General features: G+C 31.9%; 1 protein-coding gene across 1 annotated transcript in view; it reads left to right on the top strand.

Annotated features, from left to right (window-relative positions):
- The first annotated feature begins 4,365 nt into the window (after positions 1-4,365).
- The window catches only part of LOC110460002 (short stature homeobox protein 2-like), a 39,792-nt gene continuing 27,381 nt past the window's right edge, over positions 4,366-16,776 (top strand). Inside the window, exon 1 of the mRNA XM_021512687.1 lies at positions 4,366-4,624. Within this exon, the coding sequence (XP_021368362.1) occupies positions 4,366-4,624 (259 nt within the window). The remainder of the gene's footprint in view (positions 4,625-16,776) is intronic.

Here is a 16,776-nt window from a genome sequence, read left to right as displayed (position 1 = left end):
ATTTTCTTTCTGCTTATCATGTGTTAAGCTGGTAACCGAGACCATCTTTTAAAGAAATCCCTAAAATATTTGTTAATAGTTATTTAGAAATTAAAGAAACATATATTTCAAAAGTGTCGAGATAACCAAAACCAAACATACTATATTTGTAATTAAGTGGTTGTTATCAGAAAGCATTACATATGTGCAAATGTACATGGAAATGAAACAACAGTATTTGGTTACATGAATGAGACCTCGTGCTGACTATAAAATGGATGGGAAATCAAAATCACTATAATCAAACAAAGCAAATGTGTTTAAAAACAAAAAAAGTGAAACCGTCAATATATTTGCCAATCTCGTGATCAGGGTACCAGACTCCGAGATATTTCTGCGTGTGTATGTGTACAATACTTCCAATCATATCAAGAACAGACAGTGCTCTCTACCTATACCGTAGTTTATATATAGGACACTTTCCAAAATTATGATTAATTTATTTATTCTCTGATAATCATTTTACAATATGTGCAGATTTCTCGATTATTCATAATTATCACTGAGATAATCGTACTTGTTTTTAGAATTTTTTTTTCTATTAATAATGGTAGGACGATATTATTCGCATTAACCATGAACCGCCTTGTTGAATCAGAGTAAATGACCAAAATACTGTTAATTTTTTTTATAATGTTATTGTTAGCAAGGAACCTTTCAGCAAACAAAGGAAGTTGATAATTGTATATGTATAAGATTAATGGTATCGTTTAGCAGGTGTAAGTAGGTCTAGGTGTAGATGATAGGCTAGATATTCAGTATAACATAGGTCATAGGTCAGGTGGTCAGTATAGTTTTAAAGAATGTGATAAGTTACTGAATGTGTGACATTATAATGCTAGTTACTTCATTTATCTTTATCTTATCTAAGCCAACCCAACATGATATAGACGGTATCTCCTATTACACACAGTTTTATTAACTAATGATATATATCAAACCTATTGTTGAAACGATTGAAGTATATACTTGGTATATCTGTGTTTTCTTGGTATGCTTTCATTGGTGATAGTACCAATGCGATTGCCTGTCACATAGAAGCACTGGACCGGCGTTTAATCATGATCACATCAAATTGATACACATTTAAATCACATACATGCATATCATAAATGTAAAAATAGAAAATATCGATACGTACAATAGCAGTTAGAAACATATATATATTTCCATAAAATTCAAATAAAAAAACATAATATGTTCATGATATATCACAAACGAAGCTATATATTATAACTTAAAATAACTGTCGAAGGTTTTGTGTCATACCTGGTATTTGATGAATAAAGAATGAGAAGAGGTTTTTGTTTGAATGTATCGAGACTTATATACATCTGCGAATAGAAAGTGAGTGATGGGTTTTCAAGAAGAAGAAAGAAATATTTTATCACTTTTTTTCGACTTTATTTAACGTCAAGTTTAGCAGTAGATACATTTATATATTGCTATTTATTACACAGCTGTAAATAAACGTTACTCCTGTGATATATTAAGAAAAAAATATGCTAACCTGCACTTTTACCTGAAATGTATGTTAAATTTAAGGCATTTGTTTTTTTTCAAACATTGCTGTTATTTGTTTTGATCTTAGAAAAAAACGCTAACATAATCCCAGTAATATCTGTGATTCATGTAACAGCTAAGTTAAAGTCTGCCTCACACATTACACCTGTCATATGTTTTAGAGATTATGTTATATGCTACCTTACTATGTGCGATGTGTGTTAGATTTAAGGTTATATACTACCTTGCACATTAAACTTGTGGTTTCTGTCAGATTTAAGGTAATATTCTTGTATACTTGTGATTAATGTTCAAACTATGTCCAGCGCAAATACATATGCTACCTTATACAAACCTATTATTTGTTTCACGTGTAAGGATACGTACTGCCTAATAAAGGACACATGGAGTTAGTGTAAGAGTTTAGATACGCTACATGTACCTTACACAGTCCATATGCTATATGTGTAAACTTATTGAAAGTTCATGCTACATGCTACCCTTACACACTGATCACGTGATCACATCACACTTGTGCTTTGTGAGTACCGGAATGTTGACCGCTGCAACATAAAAAAAACTATTTCTATTAAGGTTTGAGGTGACCGTAACTTTGTTTTAGTAACAGTTGCTAGTATTTCTAAGATATGCAAATGTATACCGCCCATCCTCAATCTGAGGCTAGGAAAGGACAGGAGTCATCAACTATTGTGCGCTGTAATAAGTGTTGCTGCTTTACGTATTAAATCAATGTACACAATGTATTATATATAATAGTGCATATTGATCAAAAAGGTGAAGATATGAATTAACTGTTGCATTTGTACTTTGTCCAACATATAGATAATCTATTAATATACAGTGATGTTTCCCATCAGATTCTTTATCAATTCATGTATTTGAATTATTTTTTCTGACTATTTATTTGTATATGTTAATGTCATTTGCTTACAAGAAGATAATTATCCAGCAATAATATTGGTCATACATATTTATGCAAACAATTTTACAGCAATTAAATTGGCAATATCAATACTGTTAATATATTCTTAGGTTTTGTAATTAAATATATAAATCCTGGTAGCTATGCAAAATGATACAAACGTTTATCAAAATTATCAATGTTGATACGAAGTCATGGAAATTTACTGGAAACAAATTAATTAGTATTGACGTTAATGGGAAAATGACATTAATTTGAATTATTGTGACACGTCAATATCTCAGTATATTTCCGAATTAGATTATTCAGGTAATTTAATTCAACGATAGGTACATTTTCTTAAAACATCTGTTATTTTATTTACATGAAGCTACCTTTATATTCCATTATGGAATATTACACATAATTTAGTCACATAAATATTCTATAACTTAATAATAGCCGATCGTGGTTTATTAAAGCCATATTGATATATGTCATTGAATTTTACACCTGAGTTATTTAGCTATATATTTTTCTCCTTAGTCAAATATAGCCAAAACTATAGCCCTACTTGAATATCATATTTGAGTTAAGCCTCATATGTATTCCCATATTGAATATTATACGTGAATCAATTTAGCCTCATACGTATTCCCATATTGAATATTATACGTGAATTAATTTAACCTCATACGTATTCCTTTATTGCATACTAAACGTGAATAAATTTAGCCTCATACCTATTCCCTTATTGAAGATGACACGTGAATCAATTTAGCCACATACATATCCCTTATTTAATATTACATGTCTTTCGATTTAGCCACATATATATCCCTTATTTAATATTACATGTCTTTCAATTTAGCCACATATATCCTCTAATCGGATGCTACACTTGTGTTCCCGGTCCTCCAGTTTACACGTTAGTCTTTTCAACACCATCATACCTCTAACCGGACTAGCTCAAATTCCACACGCGCTCTCATCGGAAACTGTGCTTACAGCGTACCCAACACACGAGCCTTATTCGATCACCTTATAAGATGTGTTAGGCTAATTAGCATGCCTCTAATTGCAAATTTGTACTGATAACGGTTTCATGCTTTGTTTTGGTAATTAGAAACACTTCAAGTGTTAATTGTTTCTATTTTCCGATGGGAATTAAAACATTTTGTAATAAAAGCACTTTTAAGACATTATCTGTTTTCAAATCAAATATCAAAGCTAATTTTTCGATCCATGAAAAACGAGCGCGTTCTGAATTAATCTAATGACTTGAAATACGTGGTTCCGATTATAGTGCTCAACTTGCTGCGCGCGAATCCCCCAGTGGTAGTCAGAGCCCACCGACCTGCAATTATGTTATTAAATGGGATAATTGCAAGAAATCAGAGACAATATTGCAATTTCTCGTTTAGAAGCTCCGTCGCATGGCTGACGAATGCTGTACCGCTTCTATCTCGTATCATCATATTATTGATCCGGGTCGAAAGTCCGCCTCCAACTTCACCAAATACATTTGTCAGCCACGCCCACTCTTCATCAGAATTCCAATGCTAGATTTGAACCAATCAGACAAAAACTATCCTTTTGGAAATTAACTTATCAAAGATAATTCAATTTTGTTGAGATGTTTTGACTTTGAATAATATGAAAGTTTTTTTGTATGGGTCGACACACGAGATAGAAGGAAGAAACGTTTTATTTCGAAGTTAGACACGCTGTTGACGCTCTCTTGAGAAGGCAATATTACGTACTATGTATACGAGTTGGACAAAGATAATGCGTGAATAGAATATATTTTAGGTAAAAAGTTAAGTATGCACAAAGTACAATACAGGAAATAACAGTTTTTATCAAAGTACTAACTCTTAAGACCAACCGCTGATACCATCATGGAAGGTCTAGCCGAATTTGTCTCAAAATCCTTTAGCGATGACAACGAGGATGTAAACAAACCAACGAAACCGTCGATGACATCAGCGTCAACAACGATAAAATGTGAAGAAAAGATTGTAGTAGATGATAACCAGCAGGAAGCTACGGACTTACGAATTGTACATAAAGACGAGGATCAATCTAAAACACTTCCCCCATGTGACCCCACCCCAAAACTGGACACCCTGGACGTCGTCACGGACGGTTCGGACACAGGTAGGGATCAACACAAGTGGTCAAGTGGTCGATAATCAGGCTACGGAAAAGGGCCGTGATTGTGACCCCTAGCTCCTTCATAGGACACTAGGAGGCTATTTGCGGAAATGTAGACATGGTTATACAAACAAACTAAATGGTTTTAAAAGTGTATGTGTATGCCACATTTTTCATTTAACTTTGTAAATGTTAGGATATTAATCATATTGATTCGTTTCGGAGTAACAGCTAGTTAAACAATTAATAAACATTATAATGATATACGTTCATAATACATACTGAAGGAATACTACCGACAACGTCAAATATTTCTAATGATCTAGAAGAAATTCCCAGCAAATCATGTTGTTATTTAACAACTGTTTGTATATATGCTATGTAAAAATGTGATTCATTATCTTTACCCGACGGATTTAAATGAAATCCAAGTAACTCTATCGGCATATCTACAATAATAATGTAAACGAAGGATGCTTCCTGAAACAAATGACATAACAGCATTTACAATGCGGTCTTAAGAGCAGTAGATAACAACTATATTATATTTAAATTCTGTATCGTGTACTCCACTGTGCTGTTACAATATATCATTTTTATAAGCTTTTACAATTTTTTGTACTTAACCTGTATACAAATTATGTTAAATGTTAACACAAAAAATGCATATGTTTTTGACATTTGACTTACATAGTTAAGGATAACCATTTTTATATCCTCAAATGCATTCAAAACTGTTATGTTACGAAGAACACTGAAATGTTGCTAATAAATATTTGAACGGAAAATACATCAAATATTTTGATTACCTGGACAGGAACTGAAAACTTTGTCCTTTCTGAGTCATCTCAAAGTATATCAATAAATTTACTCGTTTTAATTAATACACATACTATTAGAAACATACTTATTGTACATCGATATTAGTCAGAAAAGTAACACAAAAGTATTTTATAAACATTTGTTTATATTTTATCCAACATATTTCGACTCTCATGATGAAATTGGCATCATAATTATTTAGTATGTTGATATATCGAATAGGATTTAATAGAACAGAGTCAGGTCATTGCAGATATACAAAAACGACGATTTATATTGAATATTATTACTTCTCAGTCAAAATTACAAATTTCTTTGAACTCACTGTAGTACAATACATAATTCCCTGTTTGCTATCAATATATTTATTTAATTCTGGATCATTTACTATCAATCACCCACGTGAGTAGAAATGATAAAAACCTTGCTGTTTTGCTGGCTTCAATTTCAAATATTCAACTGACTCAATTCATTTAACTCACTAATACACCAAGGTAAAACGTAAAAGGTGTTGAATATATATCTAACAACGCATTTCAACATAACAAATCGTGAATTTAGTTTTCATGTCAAATTGTATACATTTTTACTTCCCTGTATATATCTTATTCAATGTTAATCTTAATCAACAGAAAGGATTGACAAGTTGATAATGTCGTCAGCAGCACCTATGCAATAAATACAAACAAACAAAATGAATATGCTTTAAAGCGCATATATAAATTTGTGTAAAATATTGAAATATTTACTTATATTTTTAGCTTTACTTTTTGATTACAGAAAAAGAAAAATGTATATTGTCTTTCCCTTTGTTGTTAAAACTTCAGCGAAAAAATAGGCTTTACCTGACTTACTACTGAAATTGTATTATAATGTTAAAACAAAATTAACGTCCATTTTTTGGTTTTAAGTAGGTTTTGTTATACATTGTTAATTGGTTTTGAGCAGAGTAGATTGAGCATTAGGATAGTCATATCTTGTAAATATCTAAAATATTAAGACAGAGTTAATGATAAAGATCAAGAAACAAACAATTTGACATCTACGATGTTCTAAAATGTAATAATTAGGTAATTACCAATGTATATTGACAGATCAATCAGTATTTCGATATGAAGAAGAGAGCATAAACAATGTGGCTATTGGATAGCCAAGATGTTTCCGAAACAAGCTGCTGTTAAGCAATATTGATTTAGCATATTCGTTTATTTTTGTTGATATTTAGCAGCTTATCGATAAAACCATTGTATACATTTTGTCTTCCTCAATTTCTAACATTCCTACTGGAGAATATAGACGCTCCTCTATGGTTCCATATAGAGATCAATGGAGTTTATCATTAACCACATCTTACTTTTGTCAAACATGCAAAAACATACATTTTAATTACAATGCTAGGCTTTCAGGATATAGGCTTCTTTGCGCACGTTTCTCCCCGGTATATATTTTGGTAGACCGCTGGATACATTTTAAAAACTTAGAAGCATCAACTTGTTTATATTTCAATAATCTTGCCTAACTATTACTACAAATATACAAAATCAAAGTATGGAATCGAGATAATAAAACAAAGACTTACGACTTGGGGTAACATGTAATACATTGAAATAAGTTTAGCTTCGCATCAAGTCAAAACCAATAGCTTGGATTTTGATTAGGGTAAACACATTCAACAACAATTATGATATGAGATTAAGACAATAAAAAACGTTTGATCATGATTAAGTTATTGCAGAAAATTGCTTCAAATAAGATTCTGTAAACACTGCGTAACTGAGGATTGAAAAAATGCAAAATATAATTTTGATTTAGATTGATTTCATGAAACGAAATTGTAACTAAAAATTAAAAGTATGAAACAAAGCAAAACCTTTAATTTTGGATCAAGACATCACAGAATTAAACTGTTACGTTCTATCATAGTTGTTGGAACAACTAATTTAATGTAAGTAGCATTAAACAAACCCTGTACATATAACTCTGGATGAGGCTTCGGGTGAAAACACTTGTTCAGATTCAGGTTAAAATAAGATACATGTATATTTCGGATTAAGGGATTGAAATGTTCCATTTTACGCACCTCAACAACCATTTTACATGTACAATTAATTAACCAATTACGAATAAGATAATTGTAATAATGTCGTTTAACTTGGTTAACAGGAATTTGAATAAAACGTTTAACTGGATCAAGTACAAGTCGACTGGAACGTGTACAAGTGAACTACAAAAACGAAGTCACCCTTTAACAGAAACAGGTGTAAGAATTTAAAAAAAAAAAGTAAAGGTGTAATCCTTTCACTTAAAATAAATGATTTTTTTAAAGGTACACACTTCATTTATTTTTAAACCGAAACAAATTATTAACAGGTAAACTGTCTCAAAATTCCTCCATTTGTAACTGGCTACATACCTCAAACTTTCGGTAATTGTTTGTTTGGCTTACTACTTTATCCATAGCGTATGTCAAGGAAAACATATTTATGTGATTTTAAGGGAAAATTTAACAAGATGGGTTTTTATATATATTTCCGTCTGTGTGGTTCTTTGTGTTACCAGACCTATTTCATGACCTTTTTCGTTACATCAGATTTAAAGAATATTTAGCCCCCTTATGTTGAGGTAGCAATAGTTAACCTTAGGGGAAATCTTCTAAAATTGCCAAGGTTTTCAGAGTGAATGTTTCTCATACCCAAAAATTAGGAATGGTTATCTTTTAGGTCCCTAAAAGAAATACAGTTATTACTTTATAACAATAAGCGCCCGGTGGAGATATTAAGTCACTTCACTCGAAAGGATGACCCCGTTTACTGTTTTATTAGGACGTCACAGACAATGAGCTCGGAGTCAAACTCTAAAGTAGGAAAATGGAATCCCTAACCGGGATACTTTTTTATTGGATATAGACGCTCTAGAACAGGTTACCTCAGGTACTGTGCGAGATAGAAACAACGGGCAAAGATGTTTCTTGTGAAACAATTCGCGTGCTCCCAGTGTACATGTCCATGTTTGTATAAGCAGTCGTTATGTTCAATAAATATACTACACACAGGGAAATGTTCACACAGACTTTGGCCCTTCGCCCATGAAATTAATGTTCACCCAGTTTTAATTTCTCCCTTCATATTTAATAACGATATAAAATATGATGTTTACGTACATTTGCTGCAATGGTAAAGTCATCCTCATTACGTAGAGCAAAAAGACGAACAATTAAACTGAAGCAAACATTTCTGAAAAATGTAGTTTCACTTGTTTTATTCGGGGTTCATGACGTCTGTTTGTATCCTGTTAAAGTTGTGATCTTGTCCTCATACGTAACTCGACAAGTAAGTTGTTTCATACCGCTATTCATTATTATGTAAACATAACTATAATGTGATATATTGAATAACTGTTCGCGATATGTTCATGCAAGCATAACCTAATGTTGTTATATTCTCGCAGTAACATACATTACCGACTCATTGTTATTACTTTCAATGTAATGATATGTGTTCGATCCAGTAAGGTTGACCAGGTAGAAAAAGACCTACCCGTCGTTCCTGTCTCCGTGAAATTAAACCACACTATTACGACGTCATGAACACGCCATAAAGTTAATAAGCAACACTATGTAAAAGTATGTAGCATGTAAAGTCAATATAGATATCTGATTAATTACTCATATTTTTCATAAAATATTGGCGTCAATGCTGTGTGAACGAAGTGTTATTAAGACAACGGTCCATTAAAAAGCAAGTCTTTATTCAGAAACATGTACAAAGGTTATCAGATTAATATTTCTATTTATGTAAAATAATCACCATGTAGGCCATTCTAGCTACTAGGCAGTGTACGTTTGAGATGCAGGTAAAAGATAATGGACATAGGAAATATGCAATGAACGACTATTTACATTGATTGTGGCAATGTATGTCATCATTTCGAAATATAACGAAAAATGATCACAACAATCATAACATAAATTCAGTAATGAAAGACTGTGTTTAAAACAAGAATTGCAAATTTAATCATTTTTTGTAAATGAACTAAATTAAAACCTCTTAATCCTTCAAAGCTGGCTGATGAAGGGTTTTAACATTCAGAGGAATTGCCATTCTTTCCACGGACATGCGTAAAATATATAACTATTCTTTTTTTCTTTTTTACCCGAAAACCTTAAATCGTGAACGGTGATTACTTAAAAACAAGTTTGGCGCAGTTTTATGCATGTACACTACAAGAGTTCAAGTGAGGCCCGACCACACTATATACCAGACAAATGCAGAGCATTACGTCTTACACGCCCCTTTTCCAGTCAATAAAGGCCTCTCTTCACTGTCAACATTGCTTGATGTTGATAGAGACGGTTTTATATCCGCGTTATCGCCCAAGTGGTGATTTTGAGTAGAATAAAGCGACAGTTTTGTAATCAAAATGGCCGTTAAGATTTCTTAAGGTACACACTATAAATCAGTGATGAAGATAGCCGCATAGCGTGGGATGTCCACTGAAACATTTGTTTACTAAATTAATGTTGGTTAATGTTTGTCGTGAAGTCTCTGCTAGTGAAAAGAGCAGAAGGACGAGAATGAGAAGAGATTAACATTTACATTTACAGCAGGCATGCCCAAAATATAAAAATAAAACATGTCTGTTTTTCAATGTATTTGTTTCATCGAGAACATTGATGTTTACGTCATACGTAGTTTCACATGTTGTCTGGGTAGAACCTCTTTTAACCAATGGACCACGCTGTAGTCTAATAAGTCCAAGCATTTTTTGATGCAATGTTTTTGGATTTAAGAAACTGAAAATCGTATGATTTTTTCCATAAAAAATGTATGGAGTAATTGGTTTTATTTTACTTATGTTTTTATTAAGTTATTAATGACGACATTTGAATATTTTATTCCTGTATACATCCCATGATATGCATATACACTGTTTTTCATTTTTTGGACATGATTCATCGGTTATTTTATCGACCCGTTCAACGGCTAGGCTACCGACAAGTAGGCTACTGAACACAACATACGGGTTCGATCCCAATGACCTAGCACGCCACCTGGCGCCCGCCCTACCCGCTGATGTTTGTACTGTTTAATGAGTTTCCGGTAGTCTATGACGGACTATCGTTGTATAAATTGATACAAGTTAAATATAAATACAAACAAATTACTAACATTTGTATAACAAAAAAAATATGCGGTCGAAACATCTACACAGAATCAGAAGTAAATCATGTAATAAATAATGTAAAAAATAGAAGAGCAATGTTCCAGAAAAAGGTTAGATGGAAAATAATTGTGGGTAAGACATAGAGCCAGGGAAGGAATTATCTAAAATCTAATAAGGTTTATTATAAATCTTAACTGCATTAGTCCAGTTTGCCGTATTGGTTTAACGTCAATTTAACCTAAACCTTCCATATAAACATATTCAGATTCATAACTTAAACTACTGCTACACAGATTCAACCATCCGTTGAAGACAAGATTCACAAATATTTTTGAATATTTCTTTCACATTTAATTGCTTTTCGACGAATCATCCAGGTTTTTTGTTTTTGCTATGTTTTAAGCGACGTATCCAAGTAAGATGTTCTTGATGCGTGTGTTTGTTTTAGCTTGTTAGAGTGTCCTGGAGGAATTACCACTGTTGAAATAACAGTTAGACACTGCTCTACAATTGACAGGTTAATCAGAGCTGAAATTTATGATAGAGATATGACTTGTTAAAGTTACACATATAATATATTGGTTGCTTTAATTTAATTAATCTAAAAATGAAAAATCAACATGTTAATTATTTGGTACATTTATGATTGAATTTCGTTATTTCTTCATTAAACATTTTTAAATGATCATTAAATAATATTTACCACGATCAATATTAATTGGTACCAATTTTGTCATAATTGTAATTTATAAAGGTATTATTATATATGTTTCCTAGTGCGGGAATCTTTTAGAAAGAATACAACCCTGATATGTAGGCTATGGCCTGAAGTTACAAATTGTCAGCTGGTAAATCTCCACGGAGAGATACACAAGCGTCAGAAATGTAGTCTCGTAAGGCTGATGTGAAAGCTTCACGCTTGTATGCAAGCATGTTGCAATTATTTCAATTAGTAATATGATTTTATAGAGAAACGGGAAGTCGGTAAAGACCATGTTCATTTAATTATATAGTGTCAATTTGCAAACGTACTGTAAAATCAATAACAAGGCTAGCCACGTATTGTTAACTGAAATATTACCGATATCAATTATTTCTTAAAATCAAAAATACCATAAAAGATCTCACTCTTCAGGTTCGGGGAAATAATTAACCTGCTTTGAACGACTGCATGTACTTACGAAGCGACTAACGGGGCCCTACCTAGAAATGGCCAAGGGAATAGTTAAAATAATAGAAAAGGATAAGATTCTAAAGTATTCAAAATAAATGCATTGATTACAGTATTACAATATTTTGAAAATTACATACCTACCTTTTAAAATTTAAGCATCTCACGAATTGTTTGCTTTAATCAATGTCAAAATCGCACGAAAACACAAACAAGAATTTAAAAATGTGAAAAAAATATCTTTTACCTCATATAGATTAATGCATTTATATGAGTTGGTCCATTGTAAAAATATAATATTTTTTATGACTCAAACGAAATTTGTAAACATTTGCTACTGACCTTTATTTAAAAGTGTTTCCCGCTGTGTTTACTCAGTATTTCACGGTTGGAGAGAGATATAGTATTTCCTAGCTATTTTCCGTTATCAAAAACGTTGTGTACTCATTATACATAAAAACAATTCAATAAGTATAAAAATATATTTGCCATAATAAAAAAAAATAATGAATAAGAGCAACAATAAAAACTAAGCCCATTTTTACCGTAGTACATAGCTGATATATATCTAACATATTTTAACAGTGTGTTTAATATAATTGTCATTGCCCTATATTTCCTAACGATTGATTCCTAGCTTACACAATGACGTTGCATTTAATGTGTTAACATTAGTTTCACTTGTGGTGGTCAGTACATTGTGGAATTTGTCATCATTTAAGACCTGATTGTTTCAACTAATGGGGTTGTGGTCCCGTAACACGTATTCTTATTGCATCCAAAAAAACCATTAATCTCATAAACGTTTTATGTTAGTTTACCTGTAAAAGCAATTCGCTGATTAGGACCAAAACATCATTTGCATAAATAACGATACCTTATTTACGTATCAAAATAGTAGTTATGCTTTACTGTAAAAATTGAAATTTTCTAGTGTAGAAATTTTCCCGTTGATATCTCAATTCAAATAATACATTAACAAATATTCGCGAGATGATCTTTTCGCGCTGATTTACTCATACCACGAGAATTTCCACAACGCAAAAAAAAATCATTTTAAAGTGCTTAATTATTTAAGCATCTTACGTCTGTTCGTTAAGTGTTTGGATAAGCAATATTAGTGTTTACATTATCAAATCAATGACATCACAATAGTGGTCACATGACCAAGTGATGTTAAAGTATCACAATACGTACTACATTTTCTATGCACTGCAATGGGAGAATGTAGAGAACATGTAAATACATTATAATGGACGCGTTATTACAGGATCTGTTTCTCCCTCTTCATACTGAAACTTCAGCAAGGGCCTTAAGCTGACCGTTTACATTTAACTACTTTAGAAGTGAAATCACATTTTCCCTGCAATCTGAAGGGTTACAACGCATGTCAACTAATATATATATACCTCCAAACCCAATAGTTAAATCTTACTATTGAAAGTCAATAAAACATTATAGATACATAAATAAACATAACACAATATCTACTGAAAGTCTCAAACTTATGACGTCATATTATAACAAAGTTTCATGGTCATTGGATTGCTTTTAATTCTAGCATGAGACATTTCTACATTATCAAATTGTTCAGTTAGATATAAAAAAGGCTGGTCTAACCATAAGTTGCCATCACAACTATACTTGAAGGGACTGATGTTATCCCTCATTGCTAATTTGGATGGTACAATTGTATGACACCTCTCACGGTAATTACATCAAATCCTTAACGGGTACATTCTACTGTTTTTCAATCATCACAAAAAATGGAGAACATATCACATATTCAAAGACTGCATCCCTTTGTTAAATAATTAAACGTAATATGTCATCTAAGACTCGATACGAAATAGAACTTGTATCTGTGCCAGGAGTTCCGGCAGAGTTAGATCTGGCCTTGGTGAGTTGTCAGAGGCTATGCCGATAAGCACTTGGGATGCAGACTGTAAAATCAGGTCTGTGTCTTTTTATGTCTTGTATCGGCGTGAAGCTAGATAAGGCAGCCTGCACAGAAATGCGGGATTATTAAGACAATTTACTCAAACTAAGTATTCGGGTTTCTAATTGCATTTTTATATGGTATAACTATTCTGTGTTTCTAATGTCACCTAGTATACACGCTGGAGAATGTTTTCGTTCATATTTTTAATGCAGACAAATCCAAATATCTAACAAGACTAATAGCAATTAACACGTATGCAAAACAAAATATCTATTTTCGAAAAAAAAGTCTTTAATAAAGGCGTATCAAACTTGGTTTTGCTTTCACATGTCAGTGCCAAGAAGACATTGTTTTAAAATGTATGTTTCTCTTTTTTGAGAGTTAACAACCGTTTTGTGTTGTATATATTTTTAATTCAGTTGTATCTAATTTATCCCATTTTTTCTCAAGATGCTAAATAACAAAAATCTTACTTTTTTATGTTATTGAGTTTTAAAATCACTAGAAATACTAAGTAAAGAAGCACATGTTAACAAATTGTCAGTCGATGTATAAAGTCAGCCAAATACAGTTATAAAATTAACTGCACCATATGGCCATTTCGTCTATTGAGCGCTCACTTATATCATAATAAATTGTCAGTCTATTGAGCGCTCACTTATATCATAACAAATTGTCAGTCTTTTGAGCACTCACTTATGTCATAACAAATTGTCAGTCTATTGAGCACTCACTTATGTCATAATAAATTGTCAGTCTATTGAGCACTCACTTATGTCATAACAAATTGTGCGTGGTGAAATGTCATTAATTCGTTGTTTTCATGGATGCTTTATTCAATAGCATTTCAATGAGTCTTACTAACATATTTCAAAATAATTGCTGTGCTAACTGCTAAATCCCTGTTTGTTTAGATAGAGATATTATTAAAATTAAATTAAAAATACTGTTGCTTAATGTAAATTAATTTCTTATCAGAATATCAGTTTTGTTGAACGACTGTTGGATGTTTTTTTTTATAATAAACATGAAATTATTTTCAAATATTCAAAATACTGTGAATTAAACCCATCCTAACAACATCTACGTACACTGATTTCTCAAAAACATATATATTTGTGAATAACATATCTAGAAAACGTTATGAATTTGTATCTTAATGACACATGAACGTGCAAGCCAACTTCATATCATTCATCGATTTAATTTGGACAATAATTATTTGCGCTCAATATTTGATCACATAACGGGGAACATGTCCATTACATGTGCAAGAAATTAGATACAATTACTTCCGGTTCAATTACAACGCCTATTTCCGTTTCCGTTACATGAATAATTTCCTTCGATTCACATTCAACCTTTAGGCCACTATAAGGAAGTAAAATGTTCCATACCCTAGTGCGAACCTTCTGTGCATCAATATTCAGCAATCCTACAACAAAACGTTTCATTGCATTCTATTTATTTTAATATATATAGGTTGGGTAAACTTTTAAAACGATTATTATTGACATACTGTTGTTAGCATATTGGCAACATGTGATGTTGACATAACATTAAGCCATATCATATTAACATAATTATACCACATTGTACATATAATTGATAAATATATCTGTATTAATGTAAGTAGTAAACAATACATTGAATTTGGCAGTTTTATTGCTATTTACTAAGAAGCTGTTTCGTTTACTTTGCCAGATGCACTAAGATAAAATTTCACTACGACAATAAGTTTGGAGGTTGCTTTCATTATAAACGAACACTGGATAGAGTACGAGATGAACATTACAACATTGTCGAAAGCACGTGCGTAGACGTTTCACGCTTAACGCAAAATGTCTTATATAGAGTAAAAAAAGCTTTTTATATCAATAACAGTACAGTGTAATGTACAATACACACAGGGCGGTGGCAACTCCAGGTACACAATAGCCTTGACAGTTTGTTCCAGACAGGTTTCTTTCAATTTATGTTTGTGGTATAGTGTTAGCGTAGACAGACGAACACCCAATCAGACAATACGTATTGTGTAAATATTCTACAATTGAATCGGTGTTGGGTCATTGACACATAGTAACTGAATACATCCGGGAACGCAGCGATCCAACATTTGGATTATTTTTAGATGATACAGTCGATGCTACCCTTCAATCCGTACAGCACTTTCTGAATACATGAAATATACCTGGCGGTAACTTATATAAAGCCAGGTTCATTAAAATCGAATCAACGTAAAACTTATTTTATTTTATTTGCGTAGGATGCTAACTGCATACACAAACCGAACGAAACAACAAATTCAAATAGAGTGCTGGCACTTCAAAACACTTGCAGATTTCATCAAAACTAACGAACATGAATCAGGCTAAGCTATAACTTAAGTCCAAGATTTAACTATTAGTATAACAGGTAGAATAAAATGTACATATCTAGCACACTATGTTTCCAGATGTACTACAACTTCAGAACCAGAATCATATTTAACGTCAGTACCACCATTTATTAAAAAATATATGTTCAACGGTATTAACATTAATTACAAGAATTAACAATAACTTAAGTAACGGAAGTAACATTGATTACCAGAATTATCTATAACTTGAATTCCAGAATTAAATATGACTTCGACACTATTTTTTATATAACTTAAGTGCTAGATCTTGAAATGAAGTATCAGATTTAACAAGGAATTACACATATTATTAACATACCTAAAGCATCATACTTCAGTAAGATTTTAATTTCGAATATGTCCCTAGTTAACATATTATCACTTTATTTTGCTTATGATAATATATTAAAAAAAAAACCCACTAACATTGAACTTGTTTCTTTATATCTGATGAAGTGACAAATTATGATACCATATTGTTTATGTTGTGTTTCTGGCGAGGAGACTCATATATAAATCTACAATCAACACTGCATTAATCATCATCAATATATGTCTCTAAGGACGTGAACTCGACAAAAGCTAACACGGAAACCTTCTTAACCTAATGTCTAATGTTAAAGAAACAAATTCTACATAAGGCATCATAGACAAAAAGA

The sequence above is a fragment of the Mizuhopecten yessoensis genome, unplaced genomic scaffold (assembly GCF_002113885.1).
Source record: "Mizuhopecten yessoensis strain PY_sf001 unplaced genomic scaffold, ASM211388v2 scaffold10281, whole genome shotgun sequence".
NCBI classification, from domain to species: Eukaryota; Metazoa; Mollusca; class Bivalvia; order Pectinida; family Pectinidae; genus Mizuhopecten; species Mizuhopecten yessoensis.
This window is presented reverse-complemented; position numbering and strand designations above follow the sequence as displayed.